Genomic DNA, 19,393 nt, shown 5'->3' with positions numbered 1-19,393 from the left:
TACAGGGGGATACACTGTATATAGAGATGTACACTATACAGGATACACTGTATATAGAGATGTACACTATACAGGAGGATACACTGTATATAGAGATGTACACTATACAGAGGATACACTGTATATAGAGATGTACACTATACAGGAGGATATACTGTATATAGAGATGTACACTATACAGGAGGATACACTGTATATAGAGATGTACACTATACAGGGGGATACACTGTATATAGAGATGTACATTATACAGGATACACTGTATATAGAGATGTACACTATACAGGAGGATACACTGTATATAGAGATGTACATTATACAGGGGGATACACTGTATATAGAGATGTACACTATACAGGGGGATACACTGTATATAGAGATGTATACTATACAGAAGGATATACTGTATATAGAGATGTACACTATACAGGGGGATACACTGTATATAGAGATGTACACTATACAGGAGGATACACTGTATATAGAGATGTACACTATACAGGGGGATACACTGTATATAGAGATGTACACTATACAGGGGGATACACTGTATATAGAGATGTACACTATACAGGATATACTGTATATAGAGATGTACACTATACAGGGGGATACACTGTATATAGAGATGTACACTATACAGGGGGATACACTGTATATAGAGATGTACACTATACAGGGGGATACACTGTATATAGAGATGTACACTATACAGGAGGATACACTGTATATAGAGATGTACACTATACAGGGGGATACACTGTATATAGAGATGTACACTATACAGGATATACTGTATATAGAGATGTACACTATACAGGATACACTGTATATAGAGATGTACACTATACAGGAGCATACACTGTATATAGAGATGTACACTATACAGGATACACTGTATATAGAGATGTACACTATACAGGAGGATACACTGTATATAGAGATGTACACTATACAGGGGGATACACTGTATATAGAGATGTACATTATACAGGATACACTGTATATAGAGATGTACACTATACAGGATATACTGTATATAGAGATGTACACTATACAGGGGGATACACTGTATATAGAGATGTACACTATACAGGGGGATACACTGTATATAGAGATGTACACTATACAGGATATACTGTATATAGAGATGTACACTATACAGGATACACTGTATATAGAGATGTACACTATACAGGATACACTGTATATAGAGATGTACACTATACAGGGGGATACACTGTATATAGAGATGTACACTATACAGGGGGATACACTGTATATAGAGATGTACATTATACAGGAGGATACACTGTATATAGAGATGTACACTATACAGGAGGATACACTGTATATAGAGATGTACACTATACAGGATACACTGTATATAGAGATGTACACTATACAGGGGGATACACTGTATATAGAGATGTACACTATACAGGATATACTGTATATAGAGATGTACACTATACAGGAGGATACACTGTATATAGAGATGTACACTATACAGGATATACTGTATATAGAGATGTACACTATACAGGAGGATACACTGTATATAGAGATGTACACTATACAGGATATACTGTATATAGAGATGTACACTATACAGGATACACTGTATATAGAGATGTACACTATACAGGATACACTGTATATAGAGATGTACACTATACAGGAGGATACACTGTATATAGAGATGTACACTATACAGGAGGATACACTGTATATAGAGATGTACACTATACAGGGGGATACACTGTATATAGAGATGTACACTATACAGGGGGATACACTGTATATAGAGATGTACACTATACAGGAGGATACACTGTATATAGAGATGTACACTATACAGGATATACTGTATATAGAGATGTACACTATACAGGAGGATACACTGTATATAGAGATGTACACTATACAGGGGGATACACTGTATATAGAGATGTACACTATACAGGATATACTGTATATAGAGATGTACACTATACAGGAGGATACACTGTATATAGAGATGTACACTATACAGGAGGATACATTGTATATAGAGATGTACACTATACAGGAGGATACATTGTATATAGAGATGTACACTATACAGGGGGATACACTGTATATAGAGATGTACACTATACAGGATACACTGTATATAGAGATGTACACTATACAGGGGGATACACTGTATATAGAGATGTACACTATACAGGATATACTGTATATAGAGATGTACATTATATTGAGGGACACACCGTCAGTCAGTGAGGTCCTGGGCTCCACCTATCACTATATAATCCCACAATATATATAGACAGGAAGCATACGTGTTATACACACACAGGACACTATAGACGGGTCACACGCTCGGGCTCTCGCGCTTCTCGGTCTCAGGTTTCGTTTCTCAGGATGTTTACCCGTCACAGTCGGGTCCTTCCCGCCTCCCGTCCTCAGCCAATGACGTCACCTCGCGCGACTCCGCCCACCGTCCCTGAGCGCGGAGCGATGACGTGTGAGGCGGCCACAGCGCGCCTGCTGCAAATCCTCAGTGTAATGCAGAGGTGAGGAGCATATACAGGGAGGACTGTATACATGTGGTGGCGGCCGTGTGGTATATCACTTTATATACTGTTCACAGGTACTGGGCTCCATATATCACCATTGTTACCTCATATACTATATACAGGCAGCACTGGTCACTATAGAGGTACTGGACTCCATACATCACCATTATATACTATATACAGGCAGCACTGGTTACTATGCACAGGTACTGCACTCTATATATCACCATTATATACCAGATACAGGCAGCACTGGTTACTATACACAGGTACTGGACTCCATATATCACTATTGTTACCTCATGTACTATATACAGGCAGTACTGGTCACTATATAGGTACTGGGCTCCATATATCACCATTATATACTATATACAGGCAGCACTGGTTACTATATAGGTACTGGGCTCCATATATCACCATTATATACTATATACAGGCAGCACTGGTTACTATGCACAGGTACTGGACTCCATATATCACCATTATATCCTCATATACTATATACAGGCAGCACTGGTTACTATACGGTGCACAGGTACTGGACTCCATATATCACCATTATATCCTCATATACTGATCCAGAGTGCTCAGAAACAGCCTAGAATTAAAGAGATTCTCCAGTGCTACAAAAACATGGTCACTTTCTTTCAGAGACAACACGACTCTTGTCTCCAGTTCAGGTGTGGATTGCAATTAAAGTGACTGTACCACGAGGCTGATAAGTCTAAATTTAGATGTTGACCTGTCTCTATGGAGAGACGTCAACTACCCTGGTATAGGATGGTGTCTTGATAGAGCTGTAACCTGCAGTATTACCAGCGCTTGAGAAAGAGGGCCCCTCCCTCTAAACGTAGCGTACGTGTTGACGTCATCGATCCCCAGAGGGTGAGAGCCTCGAAGGACAGAGACTTGCCGGCACCGAATCAGGGTGCGAAGATTATCCGGCGGCTGTCCGAGTACACTGTGGTGACTTATTTTTGTTTTTCTGTTTTGTCGATATGTTTACTGAAGAAACCTTTTTGCATACAATATAAAAGGAATGTGTTTTTGCAACTAGAAGTTGGTTTGTCCCCTTATTACCAACTCGTCACTTATAAATCACAGACACGGATAAGACAATGTATCAGGATTATAAGCCTGGATAATGGCTAAGTTTTATTATGGTAATCACATTTTATAGTCGGAATATGGCGCGGTACTACACATACGTAGTGTATTCATAAGAAATATGTAAACATCCAATACAGGCGGGGTTCCAAGTCACAAGACACATACATGTCACACTCTGGTAGGCCAGTCCATATATGGTAACAGTTTCCTGTACTGCGCAGTCAAGCTAGCACAGTGTGTTATCTTCCATATATTGTTTATAGATAAGTGTCTTTTTTCCTTGTGTATTGTGACTACAAATGATAACTTTCAAGGAGCTGTGCTCATTGTCATGCTGCCAGCATTCCTTTCCTTCTTCCAGACCATCTCTGTGTCACCCTCTGATCACGCTCCAGTCTCTTCAGAGGGCAGTATATATAGGTGTAGTCATATAGGTACGGTGCAAGTAGGTAAAATCACATCACCTAGCCTTATCAGAGGCCCAGGCTGAAGCACTGGAGGCGGGCTGACCCACCCTTAGTGGGAGAAAACCCTAGCCCCTCTATGATAGGGTTCCATTGATTCTAATGGAGTCACGTCATGGATGGGTTGGAGTTTCTTCCCACTAAGGGTGGGTCAGCCCGCCTCCAGTGCTTCAGCCTGGGCCTCGTGGTACAGCAAAACCCCGCCCAAGCACTGAGCAGCAAAACCCCGCCCAAGCTGGAGACAAGAGTGGTGCTGTCTCTGGAAGAAAGTGGCCATGTTTTTGTAGCGCTGGATAACCATGCAGGAGGCTGAGTGACAACTCTGTGACTGTCATGCAGGGGCTTAGCGTCCTGGACCTAATGGGACTAATAGTTTCTGACTTATTTCACATTTTGACCAATCAATCTGACCACAGAACAGTCTGACTCCATCATAACTGATCTTGGCCCAGAGAAGATGGCCGTCTTTCTGAATGGTGGTGACATGTGGCTTCTTTGTATTACACGTTTTTTTACCTTTTTTGTGGGGTGCACAGCGATCTGTGCTACCGATCATGGTTTCTGGGGGTGCACTGAGTCCAGACAGTGGTTACCAATGCAGGATCCAGTACTCACCGTCCAACTGATCTCATGGATTCCTTAATCTTTATGATATCATGTTCTGTAGATGGTCGGATGTTTAAAGTCTTTACAATTTTACATTATAAGGAGTTATCCAGGCAAAAACAGAAAAACATGGCCAAGAAGCTAGGATTCATTGGGCCCCATAGCAAAAAACCTTAACATACTCACCTGGCCAGGTGAAGTCCTCCGGCCTTCCTTCTTTCTCCCACCTCTGAAGCACACGAGTGACGTCAGGAAGCTGGGACAGAGAGCGGCCTCTGGTGGCTGGAGGTGCAATGGTGCCCCCAGTCACTAGAGAGAATGGCAGGGCTGGAAGCCAGTGGCTTCTTAGTCAGTCAGGGCGCCACAGCATTTAACTATCCGGGCCTGCGCCACTGCATGGCCACTTTCTCCTAGAACTAGCACGACTCTTGTCTCTAGTTGAGGAGGGGTTTTGCAACTCTGTTTTATTGACGTGAATGGTGCTCAGTAGCAAAACTACACACAACCTCGAGACAAGTTTTAACCTCTTGTTGCCCCGTCACAATGTCATTTGCTGCCAGTGAGGTAAAGGGGTTATCCAGGTAGTCCCATAAAAAAAAATTCAAACATTGATTGTCATGACATACTCATCGCCACTCCGGTCCAATGTTCCAGCTTCTCTGTCTGGCCGATGCAGGCACTTCTCTTACTACAAGTCCCAGCAGTTTCCTCTAGTTTCCTCTTCAAAGGTCAGACTGCCGGGTGGCTGCCCCCCTTGCTGTCATGCCAGGCACAGTAACCATAGCCCTGCTCAGCATGCCTGCAGCAGAAGGGGACATTTGAACTGGCTCCTGTATTATAGCGGTTCACATGTAGTACACAGACTGTACACAGTAAATAAACTTGCTGTATGAGCGGTAACAGCATTCAGCCACAATGATAAATGGCCACACAATCACAATGGTAATCAGCCCAAATGGTAAATAAACATGCTGTATCAGCAGTCCCCGCAGATGGAGGTCACGTGACGCATTTGACATCTCCTGGGAACCGGGTTAGCAAGTGAGTGTATATCTAACCCGGCCCCTCAAAGACTGAGATCACATGTTCTCTGTCTCAGAAGGGAGAGGGAAAGTAGGAGCAGTGCTGACAGAATGGATGCTAAGGGTACAAACACACACACCGTATACGCAGCGTATTTACTGCTGTAAAACGCAGCAGATTAGATCTAAATAACTAAACACAGCATCAAATCTGCACCATCAAATCTGCTGCATATACTGTGTGTGTGTTTGTACCCTGAGTAGAAGATTTTAGATGTCTAGATGGGGTAAATATGAGGGGAGAAAGTAGGGAAAGGGTGCAGCATAGGTTACACATGTCTTTTAGTGAGAAAGTAGAATTGGGAAGAGGGATTGATTAGGAATATGGTTTTGTTAAGCAGATTACACCTTTATTTTTTTTCCTTAAATGGTAAATCACCATCTGATCTGTGATCTGTTGTTATATATGCATTATATATATTTGCATGTTACAAAGACAGACCCTACATTTTTTTTAATTCAGGTTGTAGCAGAATGCCGACACTAATGGGCAGTATTACTGTGCTGGGAAGGGGGAGCACTGATACTATGTAGTCGACAAAAAGGAGCGCTCCTACTATGGGGCCTCAAAGGAGGACAGTAATACTTCCAAGTCTTACAGAGATAAATTGTACCAGCATGGAGGCATTATTTGGCATTATACAGCGCTATTAGTGTAGTGCGGTATTAGTCACAGATCCACTTTTATCTGAGTTTAATGATGTGTAAATGATTTGTTGCAGGGCTGATGTATATCCAGGGACAATGTGCAGATGAGGGGCGTACTGTATCTAAGCCTGTCATGCCTCAGAGTTTTTTTTTTACTATATATATTTTTGGTGGGCTGGCGGCAAAACACATTTGGAGCTGAAGTTCTTGATCTTTTTGGGTCCTTGGTCAAAGGGACATATAACAAAACTCTTCATATTTATACATATTACACGTACGTTCTTGTGTTACGCTTTGATCAGTGCCAAGACCAGCGCTCCACCTACACATGCTTATTTAGTCAACTTTTTTTCCCATTTAAAGGGTCAAACATATCCAGCCGCCATAGTCTCCTCTATTACCATTGCAAAAACGTGCACACTCAGCCGCACAATGCATGTGTCCCAATGAGTCATCGTTTTTAACATTTTTATTTTATTTTTTGTGAAATTCATCAGGACCTGTGAACATATCCTTCATTGAGGAAGTTACCAACATCCGGCTTCTTCCAATTCCAAAAAAAAAAAAAAAGCTTTTGAGAATTCGGTCACATTCTCAGCCAGGGAGGATAGCTTGGATGGAGATGCGTCCTCAGACAACTTTACGTTTGTTCTGCAGTGAGAAAGATAAATCCCGGTTACTCTGATCTGTAGATTGGGATAAATTGTTTGCATCAGCAAGGAAAGGGTTACACTAAACACTGAACTACAGCTGCTACTGCCCACAAGCTGAAGGATGGAGAGGTTACACCCCGGCACTGTGGACATTCAGCAGTATGTACACTGGTATTTACTGAGAAGGGAGACCCCTAGTGGCCCCTGAGGGAAGTAGTCACTTTGGTTAATAAAGTAGATTACTAACGTGTTACAGATGATGATCACACAGAAGGAGGGGAGTGAAAAGACAGCCACCAAATTACTCCCCTCTAGCTGAAAGAACGTGTTATATAACAAATTATAACCCAAAGGGTTAACAAATCATCCCATATTTCAGAGAGTCAATACATGAACGCCTACTGTTTATTTACTCTGAATAAAATGGTGCATTTATGGTACAATTGAATTCATCAGTGAAATGAGAAGCTAAACCTGTGAGATTGTGATGCGGTACACCATATAGTTACTGTATGTAGGTAACCAAGCTCAGCCACTAGATGGCACCAGAGTGCAGCACAAAGGGATGACTGCTGGAACTTTGTAGCAGTGAAAACAATGTTTCTGTTTCAATATTTTTATTGAAAATGTTTCTATTAAACATATATATTACTTAATAATACAAAATATAGGCACCTTACAACCAATGGAAATATTGTTAATTAGGAAGAAACAAATGGTCCCATCAGATGGTACAGTGACAACCAAGAGAAACGAACAATTGGTACGAACTGGTAATACATTCTGGCATGTGTGTGCTTCCAAGGGAAACATGTCTTCTTGAAGGATATAATAGTATTATTGCCATATGCTATTGCTTCTTCGTAGTTGTATGTGAGGTTGCACCAGTTACTGACTGGCTGAGCAGGTAGTTCATGCTGGGTTGTGATGTCACAGGAACTGGAATTTTGGTACTGTAGATCAGAGGCTCACAGTGAGCTGGTGGTGCTGCGGTTGGATTTTCACATTTGACCAGAGTTCCCCTTTAAGTTGACAAAAAAAAGTTCCAGCTGTCATTAATTGTGCTGCACTCTGGTGCCATCTAGTGGCTGAGATTACCTGTACAGTGAAACCTTGGATTACAAGCATAATTCGCTCTGGGGATGTCCTTGTGATACAAATTACTTGTTTATCAAAGCAAATTTTTGAAAAAAAGAAATATTTGAAACACATAATATTTATTCCACAACCCAAAAATAAAGGTTAGGTTTTCTTTATCAATAAAGAACACTATCAGTAAAGAAGGGGGTTCATCAGTTAACTCTCCCTCCACATACAACTCCCCAGGTGGCTGCCTACCTGCTGGTTTTAGTGCCGGCTGCCTGAAGCAGCTATCAGCGAAGGGGTTAATTCAGGGGTCAGAAAGAAGCAGCAGTGACGCGGACGGGCATCGGAGGAGAGCCGGAAGGCATCCGATTACCAGCAGAGTTGAACAGGGTTAAAGTGAGAGGGCTTCATACTCAGTACAGTATCAGGATGGGGACACGGGGCTCATATTAAGGAATCTTGTTAGTTTACAGAGTTACAATTAAAAAAAAAAAAAAAAAAAATCATTAGCTTGTCTTGCAAAACGCTCTGAAACCAAGTTACTTGCAATCCAAGGTTTCACTGTATTCAGTGTATACTTAAAGTGACTGTATGATGTAAGGGGTCACGTTCTTGTAGATTTAGCTCCTCATCTCATTGATCACTGATAAATTAATTTGTAACATAAATGCACCATGTTATTCCAAGTAATAAACATTAAAGGGAAACTGCCAAATGCATACATCCGTGCTGCCTGTTTTCCATTGCCGATCACACGAGCAGTGCGTACTTACCTTCCATGCTGCTCTGTGAACCGGCATGTTCATGAAAAACTATCTTTATCCCAGGCTGACAGTGTCACAGAGGACATGTTCAGCCCCCGCCAGCCATAGCCCGCCCTCTGGCTGCAGCTGTATCTTCAGGTCGGCCCCTGCTGTCAATCATTCTGGAGGAGGCAGGCAGCAGCCTGAAGATACAGCATTGGCTGGAAAGAGGGGCGGGCTGAGGCTGTGTGGGTGCTGACTGTGATCACAGACACACCTCTGTGACACTGTCAGCTTGGGTTAACCCCTTAACGACACAGGGCGTATATTTACGCCCTGTGGCCGCCTTGGGGAGTTCAGAGGGGGCAGCACGGTGACTGACGGTCCCAGGTGCCGCATGTAGCCCGGGACCGCGGCTATTAGCAGGCACGGTCCGATCGCCGTGCCCGCTAATAAAGTAATCAGATGCAGTTGTCAAAGTTGACAGATGCATCTGATTATGGCCTTTTAAGCACAAGGAGGCAAAAAAAAACAAAGCTCTGTTCTTAAGGGGTTAAAGATGATTTTTCATGAACACGCCAGATCACAGAGCAGCATGGAAGGTAAGTACTCACTGCTCATGTAATCGGTAATGGGAAACTGGCCGCACAGATATATGCATATCCAGAACCCTATATATGCATATCTGTGCTGTCAGTTATCCTTTAAGCATTAATTTATTGGCTTGAGAAATGGGATGATTTGTTAACCCTTTGCTTGAATAGTATTTATGGTATCCAGACACAAATTTCTAGGGGACATATTTTATAGAAAAGCATAGTCAGCTGCACTCTCCTATACACAGGGACACAGTAAGAAACACATACCAGGTCATGCTTCGTATGATGCACAGCTGATAGTCCTTTATATAGAAAATCCTACCAACAGGAAGCCCTGGCAGCATCAATACCAAGATAATAAGGCGTCATCTGGTGAGCGTTCAGACATATTCAGGAATCTTTTAGCTGTTGCCGCTCCAGCTTCTTCATGGTGGCAGCAACATTCTCATGTAAGGATTATCTATGCTCCACATCCTGAGGACCAGACACTGAGACATACTATAGGATATATTGCATCTTCTTACCATAGTCTCTTGATCTGCTTCACCGGAACTCTTTCTCTTATGCGTCTTAGTTGAATTTTTACTGTTGCTTCGTGTTAGTGAAATCTGAATACATTCCTTATCCTCCGTCTTTGTTACAATGCAACATAGCTCTGAAATAGGAGTCCAAAGACATGACTAAATATCTGCCATAACCGCTCAGTGTATTACAGTTATAGTTAAAGGGAAGCCATTTGAGATGTTGCCTGGCAACAAGAGATGTGTTTCGCAGGTGACTACATGGAATACGTTTTGATTTTTTTTTTCTTTTTTTAAAAGATCTAGGTAGTCGCCCACAGAAGAAGCCTCTAGGTATCTTGGGAGACAGAAATGCAGGTACAAACTCACGTTTTACATGGCAATGCTATATTATCAATAGAACATATAATAGTGGGTGAAAATAAACACTTGTTAGAGGTGAGGTCTGCTGGAACAAAGCTTCTCAAACTGTTTCTATTCAGGCGACTCCAGCCAATCCATGGTGATACTGGTAACAGCTAAGAGACTGCAGCAAAATGCCATATATCACCATGCAGTGCCCATAGTGCTCACAGCAGAACCAACCAAATACCAAGCAGTGTAGCTAAACCACAGCAACGTGCAGCACAACACACCTCTCCAGCACTGCCATACAGCACGGCACACCTCTCCAGCACTGCCAAACAGCTCGACACACCTCTCCAGCACTGCCAAACAGCTCGACACACCTCTCCAGCACTGCCATACAGCACGACACACCTCTCCAGCACTGCCATACAGCACGGCACACCTCTGCAGCACTGCCATACAGCACGGCACACCTCTCCAGCACTGCCATACAGCACGGCACACCTCTCCAGCACTGCCATACAGCACGGCACACCTCTCCAGCACTGCCAAACAGCACGGCACACCTCTCCAGCACTGCCATACAGCACGACACACCTCTCCAGCACTGCCATACAGCACGGCACACCTCTCCAGCACTGCCATACAGCACGGCACACCTCTCCAGCACTGCCATACAGCACGGCACACCTCTCCAGCACTGCCATACAGCACGGCACACCTCTCCAGCACTGCCATACTGCACGGCACACCTCTCCAGCACTGCCGAACAAAGGGCACTATGCAGCACAACATACTACAGATACAGAGGCATGGATAACACAAGTTAACACCTTCTGCACAGGCCCCTCTGTAGTTTTGCACTATAAAAGCGACTCTGTACCCACAATCTGACCCCCCCCCCCCCCAAACCACTTGTACCTTCATATAGCAGTTATTGTCCTAAAAAAACACTTTTTAACTTGCAGCCCGTGCTCAACGGCCGTGGCTTGGGAGTATCTGTGCCCTAACTTTGCACCACCCCTCCGTCCCTCCTCCCCACCCTCTTCATCATTAGGAATGCCACTGGAACATTTTCTCCTGTCTGAACATTGCACAGGTGTCTTAACAATCCACAGTATTCACACAGCTGAGGAATAGGAGGCAATCTGCCTGGAGCATTCCTAATGATGAGGAGGGCGGGTAGGAGGGACAGAGAGGGTGTGCCAGCCTAATGCATACACACTCTAGGCCATGCCCATTTGGGCACGGGGCTGCCAGTTTAAAAGTTGTTTTTTAGGACCATAACTGCATCACCTGCCGAATGGACCCCAGGACAGATCTTGGATTAAAAGCAGCTATCTGATGGTACAAGCAGTTTGCGGGGTCAGATTGTGGGTACAGAGTCACTTTAAGGACTCCTTTTCTGATTATTTCTTAAGTTTCACTCAAATTGAATTTTAAAAGATTTCCTATGGACCATGACCATAGTGAGACGCCACAGAGAGACAGAGACGACTTACTGGATAGAAACAACACAGCTGTAGACACAGCTGAGATCTGCTGTTATGGGACAAATGGCTACACAGCTGCAAAGTATATAGCTGTATATAACATGTACAGTATACTATACAAAGTCTGCATTGTTGCTTCCATCCCCAGTTCTAGTTACTGATCTATTATCATGCGGAGAGACTTGGGCCCAGGTACATCTGATGTCTATTGCTTCGTGGATACAGTATAAAGAAGGGGATTATTCTGGTACCTTCAGAGAGGTTTCTGTTTGGGGACAGATCTTGACTTCCACTTGTATTGGTTGCTACATTCAAAGTAATGGAGTTCTGGCTGCTGGAAGTGCTGGCGCTTTCTTCATCTGTTGTGGAAATGGGAAAATACAAAACTTCAGTCTTTTTACAATATCTTAATTGTTAATATTTTATTAATTGTTAGGACAGAGTTCATAGATGAACTTTGAGACTATCATTTACATATAGAATTACTCTACATAGAAAGCCACTTCTTGTATTATACTCCAGAGCTGCACTCACTATTCTGCCGGTGGGGTCACTGTGTACATACATTACATTACTGATCCTGAGTTACATCCTGTATTATACCCCAGAGCTGCACTCACTATTCTGCTGGTGGGGTCACTGTGTACATACATTACATTACTTATCCTATACTGAGTTATATCCTAGATTATTCTCTAGAACTGTGCTCACTGTTCTTTATGCATCAGAGCTGAAATCTCCCTGCATCTCTTGCTCTGTTATACAGCTGACACTAAACTGTTACAGACATGTCTACCCACAGGTTTGCTGACAACTGGCAGAATTGTGAATGCAGCTCAGGATCAGTACTACACAGGAGACACCAAGCATATACAAGGGGGCATGTGGCTGAGCTGATCTATTGGGGGGGGGGGAGTGGCTGAGCTGATTCACGGAGGAAGTGGCCGAGCTGATGGGGGGGGATGGTTATTGGCTGGGCTAATTCCCAAAGATCTGTAGAAACATCTCCTCTCCCCCTACTCTCCCTATTACATTACCATTCTCCTTGTTTCCATCGCTGTTCTCTTCTTCCTTTTCTTCATCCGCTGTCTCCACATAATCCATGCCTTTAAGAAAATAAAAGAAATAGGTGATCACTCCAAGATCAGTCCCATACACTGTATACCGAGGTATAACGATGTGTACATACAGGACTCCTGGCTGCTGTAGGCGCTCTTCATCTCCTGATCATTGGATGCATCTCCTGCAGAAGAAAGGAAACAGCAGTTCATTATAAGATATAGAGGACAGCTGATATCTGTCAGTGTGTACTCTCTATGGGTACTGATCCCAGGGCCAGTGTGGTTGTAGCAATCTTTGCAAGTCAATAAAGGGGTTATCCAGGTTTAGAAAAAGCACACCACCTTTCTTGCAAAAACAGTGGCACCCCGTCTTCAGGTTGTATGTGGTAATACAATTCACCTCCATTCACTTCAATACAACTGAGCTGCAAAACCATTCCCGAAGTGGAATTTGAGTGCGCCTGTTTCTGGAGGAAATTAGCCATGTTTTCCTAAGCCTGGATAACCCCTTTAAGACATGGCACTGAATGACAAATACAATGGGAAGAAGCTTAAAGACTTCCAGTGTAAGACGCGTGGTTAGTATGTTCTTGGAGTGTTAGGAACACAGTGAAACATACAAGCCACTGGATGTTCAGACTCCTCATGTATTTCCCCCATTTGAAATCTGTACAGTTTGGGACAATGTTTGTTCCCATGGCCGTCCTTGTAGATTGCCGCAACATTTTAGAAGAAACCTCAGGCAACACAATAATTTTGCTTCCTGTTTTCTGAGGTCGTCTCAGGTCATTGTGAATGTAAGAATGTATCTTTTTATCTTCTCTATCTTCTATATACCTTCAGGGTGATCGCTGGTTGGCTCTGAGCAGTCCATCTCTAGACCTGTCAACAGACGGATACAGATAGTTAATAGAGTCCGGACAACATCTGATAATTATTGGTTATGTGGAGTTATATAACATACTGGACTGCTGGCTGCTATAAGACTCTCCTGGCTCCTGGGACGTTTCTCCATCTTCTGTGGATGATCTTAAGAAAAGGACAAATGTATATCATCAGATGAGTGAGGATTCTCTAGAGATGCCATGCAGCATATTACACGAGGCGACGGAGAGGAGCAAATGAGTGCTGTCAGCGCTTGCTTGCGCCTCGTTCCCTGCCGGCGCTATTACATGCATCAGCAGCGAGCGGGTAAGGGGGGGGCTGCCCGAGTGATCGCTAGATCGTCCAGGCAGCCTATAGCAAATTGCAGCGGTCTGCTGCTGCTGCTCCTATGCCACGGAGTGATGGCAGCAGATCGCTGCTGTATTAGTCATTTTCTTTCAGCCGACATCCTTCATGTTGGCTGATCGTTGTCTTCTATTACAGAAGACGATTATCGGCCGTAACAGCTAATATTGGCCGAATACGGCTGATAATTGTTTCGTGTAATAAGGCCTTAAAGTGTTGCTGTTTAATAATTTTTTGCAGAAATCAATAGTACAGGCAATTTTAAGAAACTTTGTAATTGGGTTTATTAGCCGAAAAATGCATTTTTATCATGAGAAAGCAGTTTTAAGCTCTCCCCCCTGTCTTCATTGTTCTCTATAGAGAGAGTGGAGGGGTGGAGGGAGATGAGGAACCAAAACAGGACAACACAGAGTTAATTTACAGCTACATCACCGTGCTATCTCCTCTGAGGTCAGCTCTGACCTCTGAATACCGGCTTTCACACAACCCCACTGTGTAATCCTTTGTTCTCTGCTGGCAACTAATCTCCCTCCTCCCCTCTTCATAGAACAGACAGTGCCCAACTGATGCAACAAGATGAGATTACCTGATAATGAGCAGTGGATGAGAGAGAGGAGGGAGGAGGGGACCCGGTAAAAGTTTTTTTGAATGCAGATAATGGCATATTTGCCTAATAAATCCAATTAAAAAGTTTCTTAAAATCACCTGGACTATTGATTTCTGCAAAAAATAAAAATACGACAGTGACACTTTAAGGCTAAAGGCCCTAATACAGTGGGGAAAAAAAGTATTTAGTCAGTCACCAATAGTGCAAATTCTCCCACTTAAAAAGATGAGAGAGGCGTCTGTAATTTACATCATAGGTTGACCTCAACTATGAGAAAACAAATCCAGAAAATCACATTGTTTGATTTTGTAAGAATTTATTTGCAAATTATGGTGGAAAATTAAATATTTGGTCACCTACAAACAATCAAGATTTCTGGCTCTCGCTGACCTGTAACTTCTTCTTTAAGAGTCTCCTCTTTCCTCCACTCATTACCTGTAGTAATGGCACATGTTTAAACTTGTTATCAGTATAAAAAGACCTGTGCACACCCTCAAACAGTCAGACTTCAAACTCCACTATGGTGAAGACCAAAGAGCTGTCAAAGGACACCAGAAACAAAATTGTAGCCCTGCACCAGGCTGGGAAGACTGAATGTGCAATAGGCAACCAGCTTGGAGTGAAGAAATCAACTGTGGGAGCAATAATTAGAAAATGGAAGACATACAAGACCACTGATAATCTCCCTTGATCTGGGGCTCTATGCAAAATCTCACCCCGTGGGGTCAAAATGATCTCCAGAACGGTGAGCAAAAATCCCAGAACCACGCGGGGGACCTAGTGAATGAACTGCAGAGAGCTGGGACCAATGTACCAAAGCCTACCATCAGTAACACACTACGCCGTCAGGGACTCAGATCCTGCAGTGCCAGACGTGTCCCACTGCTTAAGCCAGTACATGTCCGGGCCCGTCTGAAGTTTGTTAGAGAGCATTTGGATAATCCAGAAGAGTATTGGGAGAATGTCCCATGGTCTGATGAAACCAAAGTGGAACTGTTTGGTAGAAACACAACTTGTCGTGTTTGGAGGAAAAAGAATATTGAGTTGCATCCATCAAACACCATACCTACTGTAAAGCATGGGGGTGGAAACATCATGCTTTGGGGCTGTTTCTCTGCAAAGGGGCCAGGACGACTGGTCCAGGTACATGAAAGAATAAATGGGGCCATGTATCGTGAGATTTAGAGTGCAAACCTCCTTCCATCAGCAAGGGCATTGAAGATGAAACGTGACTGGGTCTTTCAACATGACAATGATCCAAAGCATACCACCAGGGCAACAAAGGAGTGGCATCGTAAGAAGCATTTCAAGGGCCTGGAGTGGCCTAGCCAGTCTCCAGATCTCAGCCCTATAGAAAACCTTTGGACGGAGTTGAAAGTCCGTGTTGCCAAGCGACAGCCCCAAAACATCACTGATCTAGAGGAGATCTGCATGGAGGAATGGGCCAACATACCAACAACAGTGTGTGCCAACCTTGTGAAAACTTACAGAAAACGTTTGACCTCTGTCATTGCCAACAAAGGATATATAACAAAGTATTGAGATGAAATTTTGTTACTGACCAAATACATAGAGTCTATGGCGCAGGCAGAGATGTAAGCAAGCACGGGACAATTATCGTTCGTAGCGGTCGATATCGGCCGAATACGAACGATATTCGTTCCGTGGAATAGGGCCTTAACTCAGAAGTACTGGATATATGCAATTAAGACCACAAATAGTGCCCCCTCTCTACATGTTTCGTTGCAACAGTAACGTCATCAGGAGAAAAATTAGGCACGTCTAGTGTGGAGTACTGGGTATTTTTTGTTAAGTTTTGTTCACCTATATATTTTAACCATACCAATAAAGGTTATATTTTAAGGGGGGTTTATATAATTTAAAGGGGTTTTGGGCCCCGGGCTTTGGCCTGAGGGTTTGGAGTTTATTTTATTAGCATACCCTAAGGGCGCGTTCACACTATGGAATCCGCGTGGAGAACCTCCAGCGGATTCCATGCGCACTCCCGCTTGAACATTTGGCTGTCCCATAGGCTTCATTGTATACTCGTGCAGATTCCGCCGTGGGAATCTGCCATGAATAGAATGGAGCCTATGGGACAGGCAGATCTTCGGGGGGGGGGGGGGGATGGGGGTGCGAGTGCATAGATTCCACTGGAGGTTATCTGCACGGATTCCATAGTGTAAATGCGCCTTAAGAGCACTGAGCTGCCTGATCTCCTCATTCATACATACAGAACATGATCCTCGATGTGCAAACAGAGAGAAGGGCTGGAGGAGACAGGAGGGGACATAATCATAAAACCGTAGAAATCGAAACCTTACAGAGGTCTCTACTTCTAATGTTCAGGGGGTTCCAGGTGACAGCACTGCCAGGTGAATGAATGTTTGACATCCTCTGTGGGATCTGTGTTCCCTCCAGCTATTGCAGACCTACAAATCCCAGCATGCCTGGATCGGATGTTGCATAACAGAGAGTCTGTGCTGAGCAGGCACAGTTCTGTGGGGTCACCATTACACCTATGCAATATTATGGGTATTCTTGCCTCTATCTATCCTCCCTGTCTGTATACTGCTGCTCATCTAGCTGTGTCCTCTGGCTATAAACAACAAAAAATATGGTGGTAGTCCGCTCACCTCCGCATGGATGTGAAAGGATCCTAGTTCATGGAAGGAGGGTGCACGGGTCCAGCTTCGGCCAGTTCAGTCATGGAAGTAACAACGTGGTGGTCGCAGCACTCCCAAGATTAAAATTTTAAAAATACTTTATTGCATATCAAAAAATGGAAAAAGGGTAAGAGCTCATAACAGGGTAAGCTAGAAAACCTACGCGTTTTGCGCGTAAATAAAGTATTTTTGAAATTTTAATCTTGGAGTGCTGGGACCACCACCTTATTATGTCCTCTGGCTATCCTCCCTGTCTGTATACTGTGTCCTCTGGCTATCCTTCCTATCTGTATACTGTGTCCTCTGTCTATCCTCCCTGTCTGTATACTGCCACTCATCTAGCGGTGTCCTCTGTCTATCCTCCCTGTCTGTAGACTGTGTCCTCTGGCTATCCTCCCTTTCTGTATACTGCTGCTCATCTAGCTGTGTCCTCTGGCTATCCTCCCTTTCTGTATACCGCCGCTCATCTAGCTGTGTCCTGTCTATCCTCCCTTTCTGTATACTGCTGCTCATCTAGTTGGGTCCTCTGTCTATCCTCCCTGTCTGTATACTGTGTCCTCTGGCTATCCTCCCTTTCTGTATACCGCTGCTCATCTAGCTGTGTCCTCTGTCTGTATACTGTGTCCTCTGGCTATCCTCCCTTTCTGTATACCGCCGCTCATCTAGCTGTGTCCTCTGTCTATCCTCCCTTTCTGTATACCGCCACTCATCTAGTTGGGTCCTCTGGCTATCCTCCCTGTCTGTATACTGTGTCCTCTGGCTATCCTTCCTATCTGTATACTGTATCATCTGGCTATCCTTCCTATCTGTATCCCGCTGCTTACCTTTCAATATCTGTCATACTCTCACCTTTCATCATGATTCTTCCCTCTCCACTCCTCCCATAGTAAACAAACTTCTTGGCGCCTCTTTCAATTGCACCGGCACTGCAGGTCATACTATATGTCAGATAAGAGCAGAGATCACTGCGTCTCACACCTGCGACAATCCCAGGAATTCCTCAATCTCTTAAAGAACTGCACTTCACCTGTGTGACCTCTGACCCTGAGAAGTGATCCAGGGTCGCGCTCACCCATGTGCACCACTCTACAGATACAACACAGTGTCTGTGATGATTATTATCTGACCCTGTCACACTGCAGATACAGACAGGTCACCGCTCACCTCTTGTCCTTTCTCTCCATAGCTCCGACCAGCAGATATTCCAACGTCCTTCCAGGCGAGATGAGCGGACGTGGCCAGAGCTCCCACAGGTATCACTCCGTGTGTCTAGATCCCAGCATGAAGCCAGTGACTGAGAACAATGGCTCCTCCTCATATTTAGCAGAAACTCACTTTCATTTTCGGAGATTTTTCTTATTTCCAGGAAACCACAATGACAGCGCCGGCAAGGTGAAGTGTGGCAGTGATTAACCCCTTCTCTACCACCAGGTACAGCCAAGATTTCTGCTGCAAACACTTTTATTTTTACTTGTTTTTTTATTATTATGTATGGCGGTGCACCACTTCAGTTGTACATGTTCTGTAGAAAGGATTTCCCCTATAAAGAAACTATCTGCGCCCTATGTGCCATTTTGTCTTTCCTTTAATCCCTTTAGATCCGGGCTAATTTTCATTTTCGTTTTTTCCTCCTCTTATTTAAAAGGCCATAGCGTTTGCATTTTTTCACCTAGAGACCCACATGAGCCCTTATTTTTTTTTTTTTGCGCCACTAATTGTACTTTACAATGACAGATGTAATTTTCATAAAGTACGCTGCGAAACCAGAAAAAAAAATTGTATTCGCGGTGAAATAAAAAAAAAAAGGAATTCGTTTTCATTTTGGAGGATTTCGTGTTTACGCCATTCGCCCTATGGTATCTATGTTCCTCAAGTCAATACGATTACAATATGTAACTTAAATGACTTT

General features: G+C 43.7%; 2 protein-coding genes and 1 long non-coding RNA gene across 7 annotated transcripts in view; 1 reads left to right on the top strand and 2 right to left on the bottom strand.

The window, feature by feature from the left end:
• CMTR1 (cap methyltransferase 1) overlaps window positions 1–2,483 on the bottom strand; it is a 27,192-nt gene extending 24,709 nt beyond the window's left edge. The window contains exon 1 of one of the 4 annotated variants that reach the window (XM_069954593.1): window positions 2,418–2,483. The gene's annotated coding sequence lies outside the window, so the exon portion shown is untranslated. Of the gene's footprint in view, window positions 1–2,255 lie in introns of all 4 variants that reach the window. The other 3 variants (XM_069954591.1, XM_069954590.1, XM_069954592.1) reach the window with 3 other exon arrangements.
• Window positions 2,471–19,393, top strand: LOC138774048 (uncharacterized). Its single transcript, XR_011360243.1, has 3 exons — window positions 2,471–2,561; window positions 10,380–10,436; window positions 18,671–19,393. It is a non-coding gene; the product is annotated as an uncharacterized lncRNA (long non-coding RNA).
• LOC138774047 (uncharacterized) lies at window positions 6,956–18,803 on the bottom strand. Of its 2 annotated transcripts, none has more exons than XM_069954594.1 (8): window positions 18,649–18,803; window positions 13,946–14,010; window positions 13,819–13,863; window positions 13,110–13,163; window positions 12,958–13,026; window positions 12,172–12,279; window positions 10,083–10,213; window positions 6,956–7,128 (listed from the first exon to the last, which is right to left on the bottom strand). In XM_069954594.1, exons 1-8 carry the CDS (start codon window positions 18,666–18,668, stop codon window positions 7,108–7,110), a joined length of 513 nt encoding a protein of 170 aa, XP_069810695.1. In that variant the 5' UTR covers window positions 18,669–18,803; the 3' UTR covers window positions 6,956–7,107. The 2 variants fall into 2 exon arrangements, with proteins under 2 accessions (XP_069810695.1, XP_069810696.1); XM_069954595.1 differs by lacking the exon at window positions 18,649–18,803 and adding an exon at window positions 17,455–17,477.

The sequence above is a fragment of the Dendropsophus ebraccatus genome, chromosome 15, assembly GCF_027789765.1.
Source record: "Dendropsophus ebraccatus isolate aDenEbr1 chromosome 15, aDenEbr1.pat, whole genome shotgun sequence".
Lineage (NCBI taxonomy): Eukaryota > Metazoa > Chordata > Amphibia > Anura > Hylidae > Dendropsophus > Dendropsophus ebraccatus.
Note: the sequence above shows the minus strand (reverse complement) of the source record. Positions and strands in the feature narration are given on the sequence as shown.